This window comes from Entelurus aequoreus, linkage group LG17, assembly GCF_033978785.1.
Source record: "Entelurus aequoreus isolate RoL-2023_Sb linkage group LG17, RoL_Eaeq_v1.1, whole genome shotgun sequence".
Classification (NCBI taxonomy): domain Eukaryota; kingdom Metazoa; phylum Chordata; class Actinopteri; order Syngnathiformes; family Syngnathidae; genus Entelurus; species Entelurus aequoreus.
The window spans coordinates 10,229,306-10,254,247 of NC_084747.1; the positions used below are offsets into that span (position 1 = coordinate 10,229,306).

Consider the following 24,942-nt stretch of genomic DNA (forward strand, 5'->3'; position numbering starts at 1 on the left):
AAGTTTTGTCATTTGAAAGCTATTTGAATTTCAAGCCCTTAAAGTCGAAATTAGCCGAACTTGTTGAAGAATGTAAACAAAGAGCCGCCATGATTGTTAGCTTGAAGAAGGCAGTGGAGTTCACATCAGAGGAGATGAAAGAATGCAAAAGTCAAATGAAGAAAGTGGAAGAGCAAAACAAGCGCTTGTGTAAAGAAAATAATGATGTGAAAGAAGAGATGTTGGGGAAGAGTAAGAGATGTGAAGAGAAGACTGGACCACATGTCTACATCAACGTGCAGAGGATTGGAGGCAATAAAGAACAAGAATCATTTCATTACTGTCAACTTTTGATTGGGAATATTGTAGAAAGTAAACACTTTATACACCATGTTGTTTTAAACTTAAACTAATTGATGAAGTACTATTTTAGTTGACTTCATCTGGCGTCAGGCTGTCACCGGCCGGTATATATAAATATAATATGTGTATATATTAAATGGTAAATGGGTTATACTTGTATAGTGCTTTTCTACCTTCAAGGTACTCAAAGCGCTTTGACACTATTTCCACATTCACACACACATTCACACACTGATGGCTGGAGCTGCCATGCAAGGCCCTAACCATGACCCATCAGGAGCAAGGTCTTGCTCAGGGACACAACGGACGGGACTCGGATGGCGGAAGCTAGGGATCGAACCGGGAACCCTCAAGTTGCTGGCTCGGCCGCTCTAGCAACCGAGCCACGCCGTCCCATCCATCCATCTTCTTCTGCTTATCAGAGGTCGAGTCGCGGGGGCAGCAGCCTAAGCAGAGAAGCCCAGATTTCCCTCTCCCCAGCCACTTCGTCCAGCTCCACCCGAGGCGTTCCCAGGCCAGCCAGGAGCCATAGGCTTCCCAACGTGTCCTGGGTCTTCCCCGTGGCCTCCTACTGGTCAGACGTGCCAGAAACACCTCCCCAGGGAGGCGTTTGGGTGGCATCCTGACCAGATGCCCGAACCACCTCATCTGGCTCCTGTCAATGTGGCTTTACTTTGAGCTCCTCCCGGATGACAGAGCTTCTCCCTCTATCTCTAAGGGAGAGCTCCGCCACCCGGCGGAGGAAACTCATTTGGGCCGCTTGTACCCGTGATCTTGTCCTTTCGGTCATTACCCAAAGCTCATGACCGTAGGTGAGGATGGGAACGTAGATCGACCGGTAAATTGAGATCTTTGCCTTCCGGCTCAGCTCCTTCTTCAACACGTCCGCATTACTGAAGACGCCACACCGATCCGCCTGTCAATCTCACGATCCACTCTTCCCTCACTCGTGAACAAGACTCGAAGGTACTTGAACTCCTCCTCTTGGGGCAAGATCTCCTCCCCAACCCGGAGATGACACTCCACCCTTTTCCGGGCGAGAACCATGGACTCGGACTTGGAGGTGCTGGTTCTCATCCCAGTCGCTTCACACTCGGCTGCGAACCGATCCAGTGAGAGCTGAAGATCCTGGCCAGATGAAGCCTTCAGGACCACATCATCTGCAAAAAGCAGAGACCTAATCCTGCAGCCACCAAACCGGATCCCCTCAACACCCTGACTGTACCTAGAAATTCTGTCCATAAAAGTTATGAACAGAATGGGCGACAAATGGCAGCCTTGGCGGAGTCCAACCCTCACTGGAAACGCCACGCTGTGTCATTAATATTATGTATAGTATATCAATGTATGTGTATATATACATGAATACACACATATGTATGGGCTATATATATACAGTGCCCTCCAAAAGTATTGGAACAGTGAGTGCAATTTGTTTATTTTTGTTGTAGACTGAAAACATTTGGGTTTGACATCAAAAGATGAAAATGGGACAAGAGATCAACATTTCAGCTTTTATTTCCAGGTATTTACATCTGGATCTGATACACAACTTAGAAGATAGCACATTTTGTTTGAAACTACCCATTTTTCATCAGAGCAAAAGTATTGGAACATGTGACTGACAGGTGTGTTTTGTTGCCCAGATGTCTCCCAATTACATTGATTATTCAAACAATAAATAGCACTGAATGTCTGAGCTCAGTTTCAGATTGGCTAGGATAGGTTTTGCCTGTGCAGACTGCAGTTAGAGGTGGAACCAACATGAAAACCAGAGAGCTGTCTATGGGTGAAAAAGAAGCAATTGTGAATCTGAGAGAAGATGGACAATCAATCAGAGCCACTGCACAAACATTGGCCATAGCCAGTACAACCATTTGGAATGTCCTGAAGAAGAAAGAAACCAATGGTGTACTAAGCAACAGACGTCGGACAGGTAGACCAAGGAAAACATCAGCAGTTGATGACAGAAACATTGTGAGAGCTATAAAGAAAGACCCTAAAACAACCGTTAGTGACATCAGCAACAACCTCCGGAGGGCAGGAGTGAAGGTATCCCAATCTACTGTTGGCAGAAGACTTCATGAACAGAAGTACAGAGGCTACACCAGAAGATGCAAACCACTCATGAGCAAGAAGAATAGGAAGGCCAGGCTGGAATTTGCCAAAAGGTACAGAGATGAGCCTCAAAAATTCTGGGAAAAAGTTTTATGGACTGATGAGACAAAGATTAACTTCTTCCAAAGTGATGGAAAGGCGAAAGTTTGGAGAAAGAAAGGATCTGCTCATGATCCCAAACATACAAGCTCATCTGTGAAACACGGCGGAGGTAATGTCATGGCTTGGGCTTGCATGGCTTCTTCTGGGACGGGCTCTTTCATCTTCATTGATGATGTAACACATGATGGCAGCAGCAAAATGAACTCAGAAGTCTACAGAAACATTTTGTCTGCTAATTTAAAGAAAGATGCAACCAAACTGATTGGGAGATCCTTTGTCATGCAGCAAGATAACGACCCAAAACACACTGCCAAAACAACAAAGGAGTTCATCGTGGGCAAGAAGTGGAAGGTTTTAGACTGGCCAAGTCAGTCTCCAGACTTAAACCCAATAGAGCATGCATGTGAATTTCTGAAGAGGAGACTGAAAGGAGTAACCCCCCAAAACAAACAACAACTGAAAGAGGCTGCGGTGAAAGCCTGGAAAAGCATCACAAAAGAAGAATGCAACAGTTTGGTGATGTCAATGGCTCACAGGCTTGATGCACTTATTGAAAGCAAAGGATTTGCAACTAAATATTAAGTCTTATTTACTTTAATCTATTTTAAGTTTATATGTTCCAATACTTTTGCTCACCTAAAAATGTTGTGTTCCATTACAATTAATGCTATCTTCTAAGTTGTGTATCAGATCCAGATGTAAATACCTGGAAATAAAAGCTGAAATGTTGATCTCTTGTCTCATATTCATCTTTTGATGTTAAACCCAAATGTTTTTAGTCTACAACAAAAATAAAGGTATTGGCCTCACTGTTCCAATACTTTTGGACGGCACTGTATGTGTGTATATATATAAATATATATGTATAAATATATATATATATATATATATATATATATATATATATATATATATATATATATATATATATATATATATATATATATATATGTATAAATATATATATATATATATATATATATATATATATATATATATATATATATATATATATATATATATATATATATATATATATATATATATATATGTATAAATATATATATATATAATGTATTTTTTGTTTTAGTTTAGAGACCCCTGCACTGGCCTTTCTAGAGCTTTTCAGCTCTTTAGTATTCAAACCATTACTGCATTTAAACATGTTCTACAACCTGTCACTATTTACACTTCACACACCCTCTTTATTAACCAGTAGAATTGTCCTTTGTTGCCTTTCTTCCTCTCCACCATGTTATTGCTTGTATGCACTTTGTGTGTGCGTTTTGACACACTCAACATCATGCGCCTCGGCTCTGTAGTCACCGCCGCACAGCAGCATTCAGATGAAAGAACGGTACCGGTACTTTTCAAAGGTGGTATAGTACCGATTTCAATTGATTAGTACCACGATACTTTATTAGTAGCAGTATACTGTACAACCCTACTACACACACATACAGTACATAGAAGAAAGTGTGTTTTTGTTGTTTGTGTCTTGCAGACGTCCAGCAGCTGATCGGTAATCCAGAAGAAGTTTCCCCTCAGTTAGGGGGGAGCTCCACTTTGAAGCAGGAGACTCCACAACCACCCTGCATTAAAAAGGAAGAGGAGGAACTCTGCATCACTCAGGAGGGAGAGTGTCTTCTAGGACGAGAGGAAGCTGATTACACCAAGTTTCCACTGAGTATTCTCTCTGTGAAGACTGAAGATGATGAAGAGAAACCACAAGTAGACAACCTATTAGCTCCACTATCAGATAGTGAGGCTGAAGACGAGGTTGAAGAACCTTTGAGCAGCGATACAGACTGTGAAGGTGATATGAGGACTCACACTGACAACAAACACTCTGAATGCTCTACAAAGAAGAGAGGTAAAACATGTTTGAGCTGCTCAGTTTGTGCTGAAAGTTTTACTAAAAAGAGCCAATTGACTCGGCACATGAGAACACACACAGGTGAAAAACCATTTAAGTGTTCAGTTTGTAGCAAAGATTTTTCTCAAAATAGCATTTTGACTCGACACATGAGAACACACACAGGTGAAAAACCGTTTCAGTGTTCAGTTTGTGGCAACATTTTTTCTCAAAATAGCAATTTGACTAAACACATGAGAACACACACAGGTGAAAAACCATTTAAATGTTCAGTTTGTGGCGTAAGCTTTTCTCAAAATAGCAATTTGACTAAACACATGAGAACACACACAGGAGAAAAAACATTTAAATGTTCAGTTTGTGGCAAAATATTTTCTGTTAAGAATAATTTGACTAAACACATGGGAAGACACATAGGAGAAAAAACATTTAGTTGTTCAGTTTGTGGCAAAAGTTTTTCTCGAAATGGCTTGTTGACTCAACACATGAGAACACACACCGGTGAAAAACCATTCAATTGTTCAGTTTGTGGCAAAAGCTTTCCTCAAAATAGCCATTTGACTCGACACATGAGAACACACACAGGTGAAAAACCATTTAGTTGTTCAGTTTGTGGCGATAGCTTTTCTCAAAATACCGCTTTGACTCACCACATGAGAACACACACAGGTGAAAAACCATTTAACTGTTCGATATGTGGTAAAAATTATTCTTTACAGAGCACTTTGACTCAACACATGAGAACACACACAGGTGAAAAACCATTCAATTGTTCAGTTTGTGGCGAAAGCTTTTCTCACAAATACTCTTTGAGTCACCACATCAGAACACACACAGGTGAAAAACCATTTTATTGTTCAGTTTGTGGCAAAAGCTTTTCTTTTAAGAGATATTTGACTAAACACATGAGAACACACACAGGTTAAAAACTCGTTAAGTTGTTCAGTTTGCTGCAAAAGCTTTTCTCAAAATAGTTCGTTGACTTAACACATGAGAACACACACAGGTGAAAAACCATTTAATTGTTCAGTTTGTGGGGAAAGCTTTTATCGCAATAACTCTTTGACTCCCCACATGAGAACACATGTGGTGTGTTCAGTTTGTGGCACAACATTTTCTGTTAAGAGAAATTTGACTGAACACATGAGAACACACACAGGTGAAAAACCATTTAGTTGTTCAGTGTGCTGTAAAAGGTTCACACATAATGCAGACGCAGTAAAACACATAAGAAAACACAAGGGAAAATAACCAATTAGCTGTTTAGTTTGTGGTATGTTGCTCATATGTGGTGACATCCACCCTACCCAGGACCTCCTCACTGCTTCTTTCACAAATATCTGAGGTATTCATACAAACTTGGATTATTTGGAGCATAATCTTATCCACTCATGACCCCATGTCTTCTCTGTATCTGAAACCTTCCTGAACAGTAAGATAGATGATGCTTCAAGTGCTTGGTTACTCCTTCTTCAGTCCAGGGACCTGGGGCCTCATGTGTCAAGTTTGTGCACGCTCAAAAACCTGCACTACACCCTTTTTCACTGCAAAGTTGAGATGAATCAAAACTGACATAATTAAAATGCAGCATGAGACACTGCACACTGATATAGTTCTGTGAAAATGATTGTCTTCTGTGCAAATGTAAAGAAAGTGAACAGTGTGTGATTTACTGCAATACTGTCAGTCTTTTAACTTTTTATTTGTGCTTTGTTGAAATTGTTCACACATTGCACAGCTTTTATTTTTCTATCAATACACATTATGTCTAGAAGACAGGAAGTAACTCAACACTCTTGAATAGTTTCTACCTCAGTTTGTATGGTTTGTTGAGTTAGCACAGGATTAATATGTGGAAATGACAAATGAGGTAGTTGATACATAGAATAGTTTTTATTCATGCTTTATTTAGTTTCTTGTTCAATCCTAGATGGGTTGTGACTTAAAGTTTAATAGAAAACTGAGATTAAGTCTAAATTCATTTTGTTCATCAAGGTGTTTTGGAAAATGCACCATTTTCCCCCCTCTGAATGTTCAACTAACTTGGAAGTGTTTTGTCAAGAAGATTATTTGTGATATGTACATTTTCAGAATGTGCTTGTTCTATTTTTGGCCAACGTAAAATAAAGAAAACAATCTGAAGTTGTCGTAGTCGTATTTTTAAGTTATCATGCCATGATTTTACCCGTCCCGCCCACGTGGAAATAGATTTTCCTCCATGCGGCCCCTGAGCTAAAATGAGTTCGACACCCCTGCTGCAATCTGACTCATCAGAATAGTTTTATTGCCATTGTTTGAGAACGGGTTCACAAACTAGGATTTTTTTTTTGGTGCAATTGTGCAACAAAAAACACATATAACACATATTTGGTAATAAATAGAGCTGTAACTGAGCTATCAGATCTTGTTATAGACCTCATGTGAGCAGGTTACTGTACAAACACATTTTCTTATAAGTTATAAAAATGTGTTCAGTTCTCAGAGACACATCAATGTCAGTGTAGCTGCTGACAGAGGCAACATGTATATTTGATATATAATGTCATAGTTGGTGAGAATAAATAAATACAATGCATAAAGATAACTTCTTGTTGTACCCATAATGTGATTAAAAAGGTATTTCCTTGGGTTAATTCATGCAAGTTTGTTAACTTTATTTTTGTTAAAAACCCATGTCAATTGAGTGGGGAATATATGTTTTGTTTCCGGTTTGGTCACGTTGTTGGGGGGACAATTAATATGTGAGGGAATTAAGGAAGCAGCATGAGACGACAAGTGTTTGATGTGGAAGACGTTAATGGAGTCTCGGATTGAAAATAAACTTTATTCCCTTGGAGTTTATGAGGCCAACGAGGTATGATTACTTCTGATATGTTTGTGAAATCTATGTGTTTTCTTTTTTGGATGTCAGACTAATTGTAAGTTCTGGTTGATTATTTTATTAGTTTCACTCTTTCACAGGACTTACTTTGTCAAACAACTTGCCGTTTGCTTGAACCCACTAAAAGACAGAATACAACATTGTCGATTTTTGTTTCATTTCTATCTCCAAAGTATTTTGATGTCAGAAATGTTTTCGCGATAAGGAGCACTTCAATTATGAGCCAGAAATGTAAGAAAAGATGAAAAGGGCCGCTAGTTATTTAAAAGGTATTTTATTTTTTAAAGTGCAGTTGTCGATCGGAAGTTGCACACTTCTGGCGCATGCGCAAACACATGGCACAGTGGTAAAGCGGAAAGTCCAAGATGGCGGACTAAGCGGCGTGGCTTTCCGGAGAAGTTTCACATTTACGATCTCATAGATTCAAAAATAGCATCAAATACCTCAACTATTCACCTTTTCTTAAGCCCACCAAACGGACTTTGAGTGTGGAGCGATGGCGTGTTATCTGAAGTGAAGATTGAAGACGTGATAGAAGATGGACGACTACTGCTATGCTAAGATGGCGACGTCCGCTAAAAGAGAACATGAAAGAGAATCAGCGCCACCAACGGAGAACAATCTGAAAAGCGAAGATGAAGGTGAGTGTGTTGCGTTCCCTCATTTGAAAGCTATTTGAATTCCAAGCCCTAAAAATAGAAATTAGCCGACTTTGTTGAACAATGTAAACAAAGAACCTTTTAGCATTTTTACCTCTATCAAAAATGGCGGAAATGTTTGTCAGAAGTTACCGCAGTAGTATCCTGCACCGGAAAAACTGCTTTAATTTAAATAAAAAGTGATATTAATCGAGATTGGATGGTATATAGTTTGTATTTTTTGTTTAGCACTCAGCAATAGTGCTAATTGCTTGATCCGCTTATCAGTCAGCTTCTAAAACTTGTAGCTCATCCTCCTTATATTCAGGCTCAAAAATATAAGGTTCTGGATCATAATTTGTCCCAAAGTCTTCTTTAATGGCACTCGTGAAGTCTGCCTTTATTAGTAATAGTTGGTGGTGGTGTTGAAGGAAATAGCGAACGTTGTGATGCGTCTGTGAAAATTATGTGCCGCCATTTGATTAAAATGATAAAAAAATGATGAAAATACGTAAATATTACATGTTATTATGAATGTGCCTGTTATTACAGTACATATATACTTACAGCGTGTATATAAAAAGTTGCTGGATATTTTGTTAGTTTTTTTAAATAAAAGAAATAGAGTGCATCCCCATTACCTGCATTGTTAGCTGACTTTTGCTTGCGTTTATTTAGGAGTTAGAATCAGTGATGGGCAGAGGTGGGTAGAGTAGCCAAAAATTGTACTCAAGTAAGAGTACTGTTACTTTAGAGATTTATTACTCAAGTAAAAGTAAGGAGTAGTCACCCAAATATTTACTTGAGTAAAAGTAAAAAGTATGTTGTGAAAAAACTACTCAAGTACTGAGTAACTGATGAGTAACATACACACACATATCATATGTATACAGTGTTGGGTTCGTTACTGAAAACCAGTAACTAGTTATAGTTACTCAGTTACTTACACCAAAAAGTAATGCGTTACTTTGAAAAGTTACTATTTAGTTACTTCTTTTTTTCTTCTTTTTTTTTAAAGCTCCCATTAATGCCCTTTAGCCTTCATGTCAGTACTGTTATTGCACTGGAGAATAATACAATGTGTTGATCAACTTGACATGCATTTGCATCACTGAACTCTGCTAAGCAATGAGCTCTACATACAACACACAAACAATGTGGTCTACATACAACACACAAACAATGTGGTCTACATACAACACACAAACAATGTGGTCTACATACAACACACAAACAATGTGGTCTACATACAACACACAAACAATGTGGTCTACATACAACACACAAACAATGTGGTCTACATACAACACACAAACAATGTGGTCTACATACAACACACAAAGACAAAGATATGTTACAAAGGCCAATTTGTTTCTGGCCAGAACAAATTGACAAAACTATTTTAAATAGCTGCAACATAACATACATAAGTAACAAACAGCATAATAACAACATAGCTGTAAAGCAAGAAAGGCACACAGTACATACACAAAGCCTAACCATGCGTTTTTTCCTCAAAGAATTCTGACACAAAATCATGTCTGAAGCCCAGAACACTCTACACATTTCCCCAGTTTTAGTTTAGAGATAAGGAAAGATTGGTCTGGGCCACTAGAATCCCTCTTTATGTTTGTGAACTTTATAGTCTATACATTTAGAGTGATGTGATAGTCAAACACTCTAGAAGTCTAGGATGAAAGAGTATACAAGAGAATTGACAGCAACGTTCCCTCTAAGGTGCGCGCCTGTGCAATTGCGCACTGCTCAAGCGTCCTCTGCGCACGGCAAATCTATGCCACGCACAAAATCAAATAAAAAAATAAGCGCTGTACAATTTTCCACACACGGACACGACAGAGAAAACAGTTTTCGTCATCATTGTTCAAATATTGTAACGTCTGTCGAGACGCTTTGAGGACATGAATGCCATCCATCACTTTACTGAGTAAAACTCTTTGTCGGCCAAAAACACATCACCAAAACATTAGTAAAAAAAAAAGATATCTAGCAAAAGTGGTCATTTTCTGCAGTACAAACCAGACCAAAAGCAACTTTGTTATATCAACAGCAGCCGCTCGCTCTTTCTCACTTGCGCCAACACATGCACATATGGCACTTAGCCAGTGATGCGTTTACAGCCAAACAAAAAGTCGGACAACTCCAACACCACACATAAAGTGTCATTCCAGGTCGTTACACTATGATTTACCAATCAAATGTGTGCTTATTCTAGTGTCATTAATTAGGAATCTTAATTTATAAATATTAATCATGAAATGCTGTAAGTATATTAAATAAATACTAATAAAAATATAAATTTTACAAACAGGAAGTTGCAGGAATGTACACATGATCCCCTGCTTACATCTCATTGTGCAACATGTGAATGTTTTAATGGGAACTAAATGCAATGTCTGAAAGGGGTACAAATTATTTCCAAAGCAGGACCTCCACCCAGACAAACAATACAAGTACACAGTTCATGAAAAACAATATTTGTTGTTATTGTCATTGTAAGTGGGCCTAAACACTTATATTAGACATGGAAATGACTGCTGTAATTTGATTATAATAAAAAGAGAATGTTGTCTGTCTATCTGTGTTGGCCCTGCGATGAGGTGGGGACTTGTCCAGGGTGTACCCCGCCTTCTGCCCGAATGCAGCTGAGATAGGCTCCAGCGACCCCGAAAGGGACAAGCGGTATGAAATGGATAGATGGATGGAGATTGAAGTTGTTATTTAGTCAGGTTTGGGACAGGTGTGCTGCTGGTGTAGCCACAGTGTGCACGTCTGATGTTGCTCACATGGGCTCCACTCAATGCTCAGGGAGTTTTTGCCTTTGCTCACACACATGAAAAATTAGAGGGGACATTGATTGACAGAGTGTGTACCTTCAGTGCTGAATGATGAGCAGAGGCAGAGTTAATCCTTAAGTGGTGGTGGTGGAGGGAAAGGGGCATCGGAGTCTCTGTCTCTCTTTACTAGCTACGTCGAAGCATGTTGCTCATGTAGCTTGTTTCAGCAGATTTGAATTGCTGTTTTGGGCAGTAGATGGGATCTTTGGTCCAAAGCACAATTTACATTTAAGTAAAATGTTATTTTCTTTGTGCTCGACAAAAGAAAAGTAGTGAAAATATCTCCATGTTAACAAACTCGACTGCAGCTCCGCCATGATCAGACACGCCCCCGCCCCCCTCCTCTCTCTCCCCACACTCAGACACACACACACAGAGCGCAGGTCTCTCTTCTCCGGTTTGTGACACAAGAAGAATCAGAACTACGACACTAACACACTTTATACTACATTAAAAGTAACGTAAAATAACGCAGTAACGCATCATGTAGTAACGGTAACTGAGTTACTAAATATAAAAAATAACGCGTAAGATTACTAGTTACCGCCGAAACTAACGGCGTTACAGTAACGCGTTACTTTGTAACACTGTATATATATATATATATATATATATATATATATATATATATATATATATATATATATATATATACACACAGTGTTTCCCACACATTCATTTATTTGTGGCGGCCCGCCACAAAAGAAATACGTCCGCCACAAATAAAACAAATAAAACATTTTTTAAAAATTTTTTTTATTTTTGGTCCTGTCCAGCTTCTCAGGCAAATTATATAGTTGATGTAGATGCCCATATCGGCTGTTCAGATTTACTTTACAAAAGAGAAGTGTAGGACTGCTGCCCACTGCTCCCCAAGGGGATGGGTCAAATGCAGAGGACAAATTTCACCACATCTAGTGTGTGTGTGACAATCATTGGTACTTTAATCTTTAATACTTCTCTTGTTGCCTTATTTGTATTTGACCACTACTGTTTTCTTTTTATTTGTTACTGACTGTGGCAGGACACTTCTGCCTCTGTTTCACTTTATGTTGCTGGTAAATAATATGGTTGTAGTAGTAGGCTAAAGTTACATTATTTAGTATGCAAATTAAAGGGGCAGAGCTTTAAGAGACATTTTAGCTTTTATATTTTATAAGATATATTTTTTGTAAGAACCACAATTAATAAATATATTTCAGTGAATAACTTATTGTTCAAGTCTGTATATAAATATGTACATAAAGTGTTGTAATGCTATTGTAAAATGGATGGATGGATGGATGGATGGATGGATGGATGGATGGATGGATGGATGGATGGATGGATGGATGGATGGATGGACGTTTAAAACAAAACTGTTATTATTGATTAGTAAGTATACATTTTTTGAGCCTTTTTAGAGAAAATCATATCATTGTAGTAAATTATGCAAAATACTCGATGATGTCATGGTGACCACGCCCGTAGCCACGCCCATAACCACGCCCATAGCCACGCCCCCACCGCCACAGGTATCTTGGCAGTTTATGGGAAACACTGAGTAAGTATACATTTTTTGAGCCTTTTTAGAGAAAATCATATCATTGTAGTAAATTATGCAAATTACTCGATTATGTCATGGTGACCACGCCCATAGCCACGCCCATAGCCACGCCCCCACCGCCACAGGTATCTTGGCAGTTTATGGGAAACACTGATATATATATATACACACACACACATATACATACATATATATATATATATCTATATATATATATATATATATCTATATATATATATATATCTATATATATATCTATAGATATATATATAGATATATATATCTATATATATATATATCTATATATATATCTATAGATATATATATCTATAAATATATATATCTATATATATATATATATAGATATATATATCTATATATATATATATCTATATATATATATATATATAGATATATATATATATATATATATATAATGTGTGTGTGTATATTTATTTATTTTGCCGTTTTTGTTTACATGTTAAAGGTGTTTTAATGAATATACATGCATGTTTAACATATAGATTCCTTTCTTTCATGAAGACAAGAATATAAGTTGGTGTATTACCTGATTCTGATGACTTGCATTGATTGGAATCAGACAGCAGTGTTGATAATGTCCACGTTTTCAAATGGAAGAGAAAAAAAGTTCCTCCTTTCTGTCTAATACTACATGAAAGTGGTTGGTTTTTGGCATCTTATTTGTCCAGCTTCCATATTCGTTTTTATACACTTTACAAGAAATACATTGGCGGCAAACTCCGTAGCTTGCTAGCTTGTTTGCGCTGGCTTTCGGAGACTCTTATTTTGAAGCGCAGGCGCGACGGAGCGGCACTTTTATTGTGAAGACAGGAACTGTGCGGTCAGTCTTTAGGCTTTTGACGGGAAGTACGGTTGAAATAAAAAAGTGTCTTTTTTCCTTCACACTTTTGATTTATTGATTGAAACTTTTATTAGTAGATTGCACAACACAGTACATATTCCGTACAATTGACCACTAAATGGTAACACCCCAATAGGTTTTTCAACTTGTTTAAGTCAGGTCATGTGACCGCCTGGCTCTGTTTGATTGGTCCAACGTCACCAGTGACTGCATCTGATTGGTGGAACGGAGTCAAACGTCACCAGTGACTGTATTTGGTGAAACGCAGGCACTTTGAAGGTCTGTCTAACAGACCAAAACAAACAAAGCGTGCATTAACAGATCGATAAAAATTAGTAGCGAGTAGCGAGCTGAATGTAGATAAAAGTAGCGGAGTAAAAGTAGCGTTTCTTCTCTATAAATATACATAAGTAAAAGTAAAAGTATGTTGCATTAAAACTACTCTTAGAAGTACAATTTATCCCAAAAGTTACTCAAGTAGATGTAACGGAGTAAATGTAGCGCGTTACTACCCACCTCTGGTGATGGGCAGTAGTGCACAACAAGTAGTGATGCTATTTAGCTTAACTACAGTTCCCAGTAGCGTGGCGTTAGCCTCTCTCCTTTTTGAACCCGTAGTGATACTGTACAACCCTACTACACACACATACAGTATATAAGAAAGTGTGTTTTTGTTGTTTGTGTCTTGCAGACGTCCAGCAGCTGATCGGTAATCCAGAAGAAGTTTCCCCTCAGTTAGGGGGGAGCTCCACTTTGAAGCAGGAGACTCCACAACCACCCTGCATTAAAAAGGAAGAGGAGGAACTCTGCATCACTCAGGAGGGAGAGTGTCTTCTAGGACGAGAGGAAGCTGATTACACCAAGTTTCCACTGAGTATTCTCTCTGTGAAGACTGAAGATGATGAAGAGAAACCACAAGACGAAGACGAGGTTGAAGAACCTTTGAGCAGCGATAAAGACTGTGAAGGTAAAAATGTTCGAGCTGCTCAGTTTGTGGGAAAAGCTTTTCTCAAAAAAGCTCTTTGACTCAACACATGAGAACACACACAGATGAAAAACCATATAAGCGTTCAATCAATCAAAGTTTATTTATATATTCCTTAATCACAAATTTCTCAAAGGGCTGCACAAGCCACAACGACATCCTAAGCTCAGATCCCACATCAGGGCAAGGAAAAACTCAACCCAATGAATGGGAACAATGAGAAACCTTTGCGACCGGTACGATGGACGTAAAGTGGATCTAGTTAATAGTGTGAGAGTCCAGTCCCTAGTGGATCTAGTTAATAGGGTGAGAGTCCAATCCATAGTGGATCTAGTTAATAGTGTGAGAGTCCAGTCCATAGTGGATCTAGTTGATAGTGTGAGAGTCCAGTCCATAGTGGATCTAGTTAATAGTGTGAGAGTCCAGTCCATAGTGGATCTAGTTAATAGTGTGAGAGTCCAGTCCATAGTGGGGCCAGCAGGAGATCATCTTGAATGGAGACAAGTCAGCAGCGCAGAGACGTCCCCAACTGATGCACAGATGAGTGGTCCACCCCGGGTCCTTGGAACAGCTAGTGCCTCATCTGGGGTCACCTAATAACCTCTTCAGGGAGGGCAGAGCAGAAAAGAGAGGGCAGATCAACTGGTCTAAAAGGGGGTCTACAAACCCTGTTTCCATATGAGTTGGGAAATTGTGTTAGATGTAAATATAAACGGAATACAATGATTTGCAAATCATTTTCAACCCATATTCAGTTGAATATGCTACAAAGACAACATATTTGATGTTCAAACTCATAAACTTTATTTTTTTTTGCAAATAATAATTAACTTTAGAATTTGATGCCAGCAACACGTGACAAAGAAGTTGGGAAAGGTGGCAATAAATACTGATAAAGTTGAGGAATGCTCATCAAACACTTATATGGAACATCAAACAGGTGTGCAGGCTAATTGGGAACAGGTGGGTGCCATGATTGGGTATAAAAACAGCTTCCCAAAAAATGCTCAGTCTTTCACAAGAAAGGATGGGGCGAGGTACACCCCTTTGTCCACAACTGCGTGAGCAAATAGTCAAACAGTTTAAGAACAACGTTTCTCAAAGTACAATTGCAAGAAATTTAGGGATTTCAACATCTACGCTCCATAATATCATCAAAAGGTTCAGAGAATCTGGAGAAATCACTCCACGTAAGCGGCATGGCCGGAAACCAACATTGAATGACCGTGACCTTCGATCCCTGTATCAAAAACTGACATCAATGTCTAAAGGATATCACCACATGGGCTCAGGAACACTTCAGAAAACCACTGTCACTACATACAGTCGGTCGCTACATCTGTAAGTGCAAGTTAAAGCTCTACTATGCAAAGCGAAAGCCATTTATCAACAACACCCAGAAATGCCGCCGGCTTCTCTGGGCCCGAGATCATCTAAGATGGACTCATGCAAAGTGGAAAAGTGTTCTGTGGTCTGACGAGTCCACATTTCAAATTGTTTTTGGAAATATTCGACATCGTGTCATCCGGACCAAAGGGGAAGCGAACCATCCAGACTGTTATAGGCGCAAAGTTGAAAAGCCAGCATGTGTGACGGTATGGGGGTGTATTAGTGCCCAAGGCATGGGTAACTTACACATCTGTGAAGGCACCATTAATGCTGAAAGGTACGTACAGCTTTTGGAACAACATATGCTGCCATCTAAGCGCCGTCTTTTTCATGGACGCCCCTGCTTATTTCAGCAAGATAATGCCAAGCCACATTCAGCACGTGTTACAACAACGTACAAAAACAGTGCGGGTACTTTCCTGGCCCGCCTGCAGTCCAGACCTGTCTCCCATCGAAAATGTGTGGCGCATTATGAAGCGTAAAATACGACAGCGGAGACCCCGGACTGTTGAACGACTGAAGCCCTACATCAGGGGTGTCAAACTCAAATACAGACTGGGCCTAAATTTTAAACTGAACAAAGCCGCGGGCCAAGGTTGAACAAATTAACCTTTTAATAGGGACCCAAACAAGTTTTGCATTAAATATTGAACAAGCAAGGCTTATATAACTTTATAGTGACATGCAAAATCGAGTTTCAAATAATGATAATAATAATTTAAAAATATCAATGGCATATCTAATACAATTTAAATAAAAATTGAATGCCTCTTTCCTATTTGCAGCCTTCTTTTTCCACAGGCTAATAAATTTGAAAATAAAATAATGAATAAACCAACCATTCAGGACTTTAAACTGCTCAGTTTGCAACACACTGATCTAATCTGATGTGCCCAAGCCAGATACTTGCCATCTTTTCTTGGATGCTAGTTCGTTAATGTCGGGGCTCAGGCTTCGAGCTGAGGCAACCCTCATTATTGAACGAAGGTGTTCATCAGTCATTATATCTTGTATTCCACAGTCTTGGGGGCGTGCCTTACAGGCACTGCTTCTAACGTCCTCTATGAGCTGACGTCACGTCCGCTTTTCATCCCTTCTAACAACGTGCCCGCCCAGTCACAAGATATGAGCGGCTCCTGTACGCACACACACGTAAATGCAAATTCATCAACAGCGATACAGTTTACAATGAGAGTGGCCGTATAAGCAACTTTAAAGGCCTACTGAAATGAAAATTTCTTATTTAAACGGGGATAGCAGATCCATTCTATGTGTCATACTTGATCATTTCGCGATATTGCCATATTTTTGCTGAAAGGATTTAGTAGAGAACATCGACCATAAAGTTCGCAACTTTTTGGTCGCTGATAAAAAAAAGCCTTGCCTGTACCGGAAGTAGCGTGACGTCACAGGTTGAAAGGCTCCTCACATTTCCCCATTGTTTACACCAGCAGCGAGAGCGATTCGGACAGAGAAAGCGACGATTACCCCATTAATTTGAGCGAGGATAAAAGATTTGTGGATGAGGAACGTGAAGAGTGAAGGACTAGAGTGCAGTGCAGGACGCATCTTTTTTCGCTCTGACCGTAACTTAGGTACAAGGGCTCATTGGATTCCATACTTTCTCCTTTTTCTATTGTGGATCACAGATTTGTATTTTAAACCACCTCAGATACTATATCCTCTTGAAAATGAGAGTCAAGAACGCGAAATGGACATTCACAGTGACTTTTATCTCCACGACAATACATCGGCGAAGCACTTCAGCTACGGAGCTAACGTGATAGCATCGTGCTTAAATGCAGATAGAAACAAAAGAAATAAGCCCCTGACTGGAAGGATAGACAGAAGATCAACAATACTACCAAACACTGGACCTGTAACCACACGGTTAATGCTGTACCGCCTGGCGAAGCCTAGCAATGCTGTTGCTAAGGACGCCATTGAAGCTAACTTAGCTACCGGACCTCGACAGAGCTATGCTAAAAACATTAGCTCTCCACCTACGCCAGCCCTCATCTGCTCATCACGACCCGTGCTCACCTGCGTTCCAGCGATCGACGGAGCGACGATCATAGATGCGGTCGGCGGCCCGGAGACGGAGGAAGTCAAGGTGAGGTCGGCGGCTAGCGTGTCTGCTATCCATCTCAAAGTCCTCCTGGTTGTGTTGCTGTAGTCCGCCGCTAATACACCGATCCCACCTACAACTTTCTTCTTCATTGTTCATTAACCAAATTGCAAAAGATTCACCAACACAGATGTCCAAAATACTGTGGAATTTTGAGATGAAAACAGAGCTTTTTTGTATTGGATTCAATGGTGTTTAACTGTTTAACTATTGACGTCACGCACATATGTCATCATACATAGACGTTTTCAACCGGAAGTTTACCGGGAAATTTAAAATTTCACTTTATAAGTTAACCCGGCCGTATTGGCATGTGTTGCAATGTTAAGATTTCATCATTGATATATAAACTATCAGACTGCGTGGTCGGTAGTAGTGGCTTTCAGTAGACCTTTAACATTGTTAGAAATATACGCCACACTGTGAATCCACACCAAACAAGAATGACAAACACATTTCGGGAGAACATCCGCACGGTAACACAACATAAACACAACAGAACAAATACCCAGAACTCTTTGCAGCACTAACTCTTCCGGGACGCACACACACACATACACACACCTTGTATCGTCCCGGAAGAGTTAGTGCTGCAAAGGGTTCTGGGTATTTGTTCTCTTGTGTTTATGTTGTGTTACTGTGCGGATGTTCTCCCGAAATGTGTTTGTCTTTCTTGTTTGGTGTGGATTCACAATGTGGCGTATATTTCTAACAATGTTAAAGGTTTTTATACCGGCACCCTCAGTGTGACCTGTATCGCTAAAGATCAAGTATGCGTTGCATTCACTTCTGTGTGCGTGTCAAAGCCGCACATATTATGTAACTGAGCCAGCACGCGTTGGAGTGGACGAAGAGGGGACGTTACAATTCTCGGGAGGGGCACTGAAATTTGGGAGTCTCCCGGGAGGTTTGGCAAGTATAAGAATTAGCGGTGTACCGCGGCACTGCCACTGTATATAATCGGCGGGCCAGCTCTAGTGTTAATTTGATATCACCTCACGGGTTTCCTCAGTTCCCAATCGTTTACTGAGTGTTGTTAAAAGGAAAGGCCATGTAACACAGTGGTGAACATGCCCTTTCCCAACTACTTTGGCACGTGTTGCAGCCATGAAATTCAAAGTTAATTATTATTTGCAAAAAAAAAATAAAATTTATGAGTTTGAACATCAAATATGTTGTCTTTGTAGTGCATTCAATTGATTATGGGTTGAAAATGATTTGCAAATCATTGTATTCCGTTTATTATTACATCTAACACAATTTCCCAACTCATATGGAAACGGGGTTTGTATTTAAAAGCGAGCGTTTACAAATTAGTTTTAAGGTGGGACTTAAATGTTTCTACTGCGGTAGCATCTCTAACTGGGGGGATTCCATAGTACTGGAGTGAAAATAGAAAATACTTTATAGCCCGCAGACTGTTTTTGGGCTCTGAGAATCACTAATAAGCCGGAGTTCTTACAACGCAGATTTCTTGCCGGGACATATGGTACAATACAGTCAGCAAGATAGGATGGAGCTAGACCGTGTAGTATTTTAAACGTAAGTAGGAAAACCTTAAAGTCGCATCTTAAGTGCACAGGAAGCCAGTGCAGGTGAGGCCAGTATAGGTATATATGTACTGTATATAAATATATATATATATATATATAATGTATATATATATATATACTGTATATAAATATATATATATATATATGTATATATATATATAAAGGTAAATACAGTATAGGCGTAATATGATCAAACTTATTTGTTCTTGTCAAAATTCTAGCAGCCGCATTTTCTACCAACTGTAATCTTTCAATGTTAGACATAGGGAGGCCTGAAAATAACACATTATAGTAATGGAGACGAGACGTAACGAACGCATGAACAATGATCTCAGCGTCGCTGGTGGACAAAATGGAACACATTTAGCGATATTACGGAGATGAAAGAAGGCTGTTTTAGTAACACTCTTAATGTGTGACTCAAACGAGAGAGTTGGGTGGAAGATAAAATCGAGATTCTTTACTGAGTCGCTTTGTGTAATTGTTTGGTTGTCAAATGTTAAGGTGGTATTATTAAATAGGTGTCGGTGCCTAGCAGGACCGATAATCAGCATTTCAGTTTTTTAGCGTTGAGTTGCAAGAAGTTAGTGGACATCCATTGTTTAATTTCATTAAGACACGCCTCCAGCTGACTACAATCTGGCGTGTTGGTCAGCTTTAGAGGCATGTAGAGTCGGGTGTCATCAGCATAACAGTGGAAGCTAACACCGTATTTGCGTATGATGTCACCTAGCGGCAGCATGTAGATGCTGAAGGGTGCAGGGCCAAGAACCGAACCCTGTGGAACTCCACACGGTACCTTAACATACTCCGAGGTCACATTGTTATAATAATAAAGTAAAGTACCAATGACTGTCACACACACTAGGTGTGGCGAAATTATTCTCTACATTTGACCCATCACCCTTGATCACCCCCTGGGAGGTGAGGGCAGCAGTGAGCAGCAGCTGTGGCCGCGCCCGGGAATAATTTTTGGTGATTCAACCCCCAATTCCAACCCTTGATGCTGAGTGCCAAGCAGGGAGGTAATGGGTCACATTTTTATAGCCTTTAGTATGACTTGACCAGGGTTTGAACTCACAACCTACCCATCTCAGGGCGGACACTCTAACCACTAGGCCACTGAGTAGGTTTGGGAAATGCTTTGCATCCTGACAGTAAAATAGGAGTTAAACCAAGAAAAGGCTAAGTCTGACATACCAATACGTGTTTTGATACGCTCTAATAGAATGTTATGATCGACAGTATCAAAAGCAGCGCTAAGATCAAGAGGCAGCAAAACATGTATGACGCATCAGCATCGATAGTTAGCAAGAGATCATTAGTCATTTTTTGCGAGGGCTGTGATTTGCCCTGAAACCGGACTTAAAGGGGTCACAGAGATTGTTAGACGCTAAGTGTTCATTTAGCTGCTGTGCAAATATTTTTTCGAGATAAAGGGAAGGTGGGACACCGGCCGGTAGTTTACCATGAGGTCAGGATCGAGGTTAGGTCTTTTGAGCAGAGGATGAATAACCGCTTTTTTGAATGCTAGGGGAACAGTGCCAGAGGAAAGTGATAAGTTTATAATATTTAGCACTGATGGCCCTAATATTACAAACAGCTCCTTGATAAGTTTCTCAGGAAGTGGGTCAAGTAAACATGTTGTTTGTTTTATCCCATTTACACGCCGCTGTAGTTCCTCTAATGTTATTTCATCAAAAAGAAGGATCCTATTTTGGAGGGCAAAATCCGTCGTACATACATTTGTTTTTGTGTTAATAGAACCCAGTTGCAGCTGGTATGCGTTGCCTTTAATCTCCTTTCTAATGAGTTTGATTCTCTTATTAACGAAATTCATAAAGTCGTCTGCCGAATGGGTTGAGCTACTGGCAGGAGTCCTTTGTTGGGTTAGCAATGCTACTGTACTGAACACATATTTAGTATCATTTTTATTGAGACGGATGAGATTGGAGCAGTAATTAGCTTTAGCTAAGGTAAGCATGCCTTTATAAGTTAGTAAACTATCACTCCATGCTTGATGGAAAACCTCAAGTTTAGTCGCACGCCATTTGCGTTCCAGCTTTCTACATGATAGTTTAAGACCTCTAGTTTCTTCTGTAAACCATGGGGTACGCCTTTTAGGGGCCTTTTTTTAGCTTTAGCGGTGCTATACTACCAATGGTGTCGCGCAGGGCATCGTTAAAGTTGTTAGTGAGGTTATCGATAGAGCCCACATAATTTGGGAATAGCGCCATTACCGAAGGCAGTAGGCAAGCAAGAGTCATAGTTGTGACACCATTAATTTTGCTCCTGCTAAAGCAGTGGTTCTTAGTAGCTTGTTGACAATGAGTCAGTACTTCGAATTTTATAAGGTAATGATCAGACATTTCTTTAGTGTACGAGAGTATCATAACTTGGGAGGTGGTGACACCCCGGACAAGGACTCCATCTATCTTATTACCGTTGTGATGCGTGGGTTGATTTATTATTTGTGTGAGACCACAGCTATCAATTATAGTCTGGAGCGCCCCACACGGAGGGTCTGATGGGGTATTCAAATGGGTATTAAAATCCCCCATTATAATTATATTATCTGCGTGCGTCACTAGATTAGCGACAAACTCTGAAAATTCACTGATAAAGTGTGAATAGGGCCCAGGGGGGCGGTAGATAATAGCTAGGTAGAGAGGAAGCTGCGTGACAGACCCCATAGTAAGCACCTAAAATGATTTCCATTTATTACTTAGGTTAGGGGTAAGGTTAAGGTTTTCATTGTATATTAGTGCAACTCCTCCACCCCTTTTAAGGGGACGGGCAATATAAGGATTCGTATAGTTAGGAGGAGATACCTCGTTAAGAGGGAAAAATTAATATAACCGGGTTATAAGATGCACTATCGACTTTTGAGGGGAAGAAAGGATTTCAAGTGGCCTTATAGTCCGGAAAATACGGTAATAACGTTTTGGGAAACAATGATCTGATGTTTAAAAAGCCCATATTATAGGTAGTGGGCTGTTTTGAGGAATTTTTGTTAATGTTATCCATAGTAGTTTTTTTAATAATGTTATGTTTGTTTTGTGTAGTGTGCCTTAAATAATTTGAATAATATATTATTGATATGATGGGGATTTTCAGATTGTTTGCTTGGTGATGCGATAGATTGAACTCGTCGTTTGTTATGTTATGTTATCTTATTTTCATTTAGTATGCGCCCCCCAACCAACTGTTACATCAGAGTTGAGAAACAAAAAAAACAGAAACATAGAATGAGACACACAAAGGAATCTAAAATAAACATTTAAGACACACAATGAACACATAAATCAAAAGTAATCTGCAGTAAAGAGGTGAGTGTCACAGCTCTGTATAACACAGTTTGAGAGGAACCCAAGGATGCAGACAAAAGGTGAGTTGAACAGTTCTTTACTGAAGTAGTACTCACAAAAAGGCGCTTCTCATTGGAGGGAACAAAAGGCGACGGTGCAAAAAGGAGAACTCAAGATGGGCACCGTGGAGAAAACAAAAACTAATATATAAAAATAGAACAAACTTGGGTCGGAGTTGCAAGACGTGCTACCGCCGGCGTAAACACCAAGCTGGATGGCACCGGGAGTGGCCAGAATGACAAGCTGCAAGAAACATGAAGCATGGAAGCCATCAGAAGTGAAGAGCCGAGGAGTGGAATCACCAAGTGCCATCCAGCTGCCAAGGTGCTGCTTAAATAGCATCAGGGTAAATTGGGAGCAGCTGTGCACATCTCACAACTCCGCCCACAATGGGAACGCAGGAACTCTAAGGGGAAGGAGAAATGAAGTTAAGGTCAACAATGTCAACTGCACCAACAAAGGAAAACTGAATACAAACCACAAGGTGGCAGCAGGTGGTGACAGTGAGTTTTAAGCTGTGCTCTAAAAGAGTCCAGAGTGGTGGCGGACTTGATATTCAGAGGGAGCTTATTCCATAGCCTAGGTGCCATCACTGAGAAAGCACGGTCTCCCTTTGTCACTAGGTTTGACCATGGGACCTTCAGGGTCATCTGGTTGTCAGATCTAAGGCAACGACCAAGCCTGGAGCTGGTAGGTTGGTCCAGGAGATCTTTGATGTAAGCTGGGGCGAGACCATTGAGCGCTTTGGATACATACGTGAGGATCTTAAATTTCACTCTGCGCTTCACTGGGAGCCAGTGAAGGGAGGAGAGGATGGGAGAAATGTGGTCCCTCATTTTTGTGCCTGTCACCAGCCTGGCAGCTGCATTTTGTACTAGCTGCATGCTATGGATGGTCTTGTCAGTGACCCCGGCATAGAGGGCATTGCAATAGTCCAGTCTGGAGAAGATGAGCATCAACACGACCCTCCGTAGGTCACTGGGGGAGAGGAAATACTTGATCTTGACTATTGTGCGCAGTTGGAAAAAAACAGGATTTCACCACAAATTTTACTTGCTTGTCAAACTTGAGGTCTGGGTCGAATATGACCCCAAGGTTTTTGACGTGGGGTTTTTCAAGAGTGGCCAAACTTCCCAAATTCTTTCTGATCTTCCCAAATTCTTTCTGATCTGACTGACCGAGGTGGAGTTGCTGAACAGAAGAATTTCACTCTTGGTGTCATTGAGCTGCAGGAAGCTTTGTGACATCCACTCCTTTATGTCCCGCAAGCAGTCTTTCAAAAGGTCCAGCCCAGAGGGATCGTCTGTCTTTAGTGGATGATAGATTTGAGTATTGTCAGCGTCGCAGTGAAAGACAATTTTATGGCGATGAATGACTTGGCTAAGGGGGAGCATGTAGATGGAGAACAGGATGGGACCCAGTATTGAGCCCTGAGGGACCCCACAGGTGAGGTTGGCACAGTGGGAGGTACGGTTGGCTATGTTCACAGATAAGGTTCTGTTGTTGAGGTAGGACGTAAACCAGGACAGGGCTGTGTTAGTGATGCCAACCCCATGTTGGAGGCGGTCCAGGAGATCAGTATGGTCTATAGTATCGAACGTTGCACTGAGGTCCAGGAAAACCAGTGCAGCACATTTCTCAGAGTCAGTGATGAGGAGAAGGTTGTTTAACACCTTCAAGAGGGCGGACTCGGTGCTGTGGTCGGCCCTAAATCTGGACCGAAATTTCTCCAGTATCTTGTTGTGTTGGAGATACGGCTGCAGCGGGCTGGGGACGGCCTTTTCTAACAGTTTAGACAGAAATGGTAATTTTGAGATGGGTCTGTAGTTGCTGGGGTGAGTGGGATCTAGGTTGGCTTTCTTAAGAAGGGGTTGGACCACTGCTTCTTTTAGGCATGATGGGACTATACCTGTGGCCAAGGAGCAGTTGACGATGGACAGGATGTGGGGACCCTTGTGGTTTAGGGCTATATAAATAAACATTGATTGATTGATTGATTGACCTACTGCATCAAAAACCTCCTTAAGGAGGAGGGCAGGGACGGGGTCCTGAGGGGACGTGGCTGGTCTCAAGGCGGCGGCCATCTTAGAGAGGGATGAAATAGAGATGTAGCTGTACATGGAGAAAGTGGATGAGCATCTCAGAGTAACAGCTAAGTCCCGGGTGCAAGGTGGATGTTACTTCTGATGGTGTTTACTTTATCTGAGAAAAACAACAGAAACTCATCACACTTTGTAGGCGATGCATCCTGGATAACAGTGGTGGGAGGGCAAACAAC

At 40.4% G+C, this 24,942-nt stretch overlaps 4 protein-coding genes across 7 annotated transcripts in view; 1 reads left to right on the top strand and 3 right to left on the bottom strand.

Moving 5' to 3' along the window:
• LOC133632307 (gastrula zinc finger protein XlCGF17.1-like) overlaps positions 1-24,942 on the bottom strand; it is a 607,858-nt gene that overhangs the window by 426,823 nt on the left and 156,093 nt on the right. The gene's annotated exons all lie outside the window — the stretch shown is intronic.
• The window catches only part of LOC133632342 (oocyte zinc finger protein XlCOF6.1-like), a 309,811-nt gene that overhangs the window by 194,032 nt on the left and 90,837 nt on the right, over positions 1-24,942 (bottom strand).
• The window catches only part of LOC133632323 (gastrula zinc finger protein XlCGF17.1-like), a 293,261-nt gene that overhangs the window by 112,606 nt on the left and 155,713 nt on the right, over positions 1-24,942 (bottom strand). The window lies entirely within an intron of this gene.
• LOC133632316 (zinc finger protein OZF-like) overlaps positions 1-24,942 on the top strand; it is a 30,177-nt gene that overhangs the window by 281 nt on the left and 4,954 nt on the right. Inside the window, exon 2 of one of the 2 annotated variants that reach the window (XM_062024690.1) lies at positions 4,067-6,546. The exons of the other annotated variant lie outside the window; for it this stretch is intronic. Coding sequence (XP_061880674.1) covers positions 4,067-5,364 — 1,298 coding nt within the window. The 3' untranslated portion in view covers positions 5,365-6,546. Of the gene's footprint in view, positions 1-4,066; positions 6,547-24,942 lie in introns of those variants that run through there. 2 annotated transcript variants of the gene reach the window in all.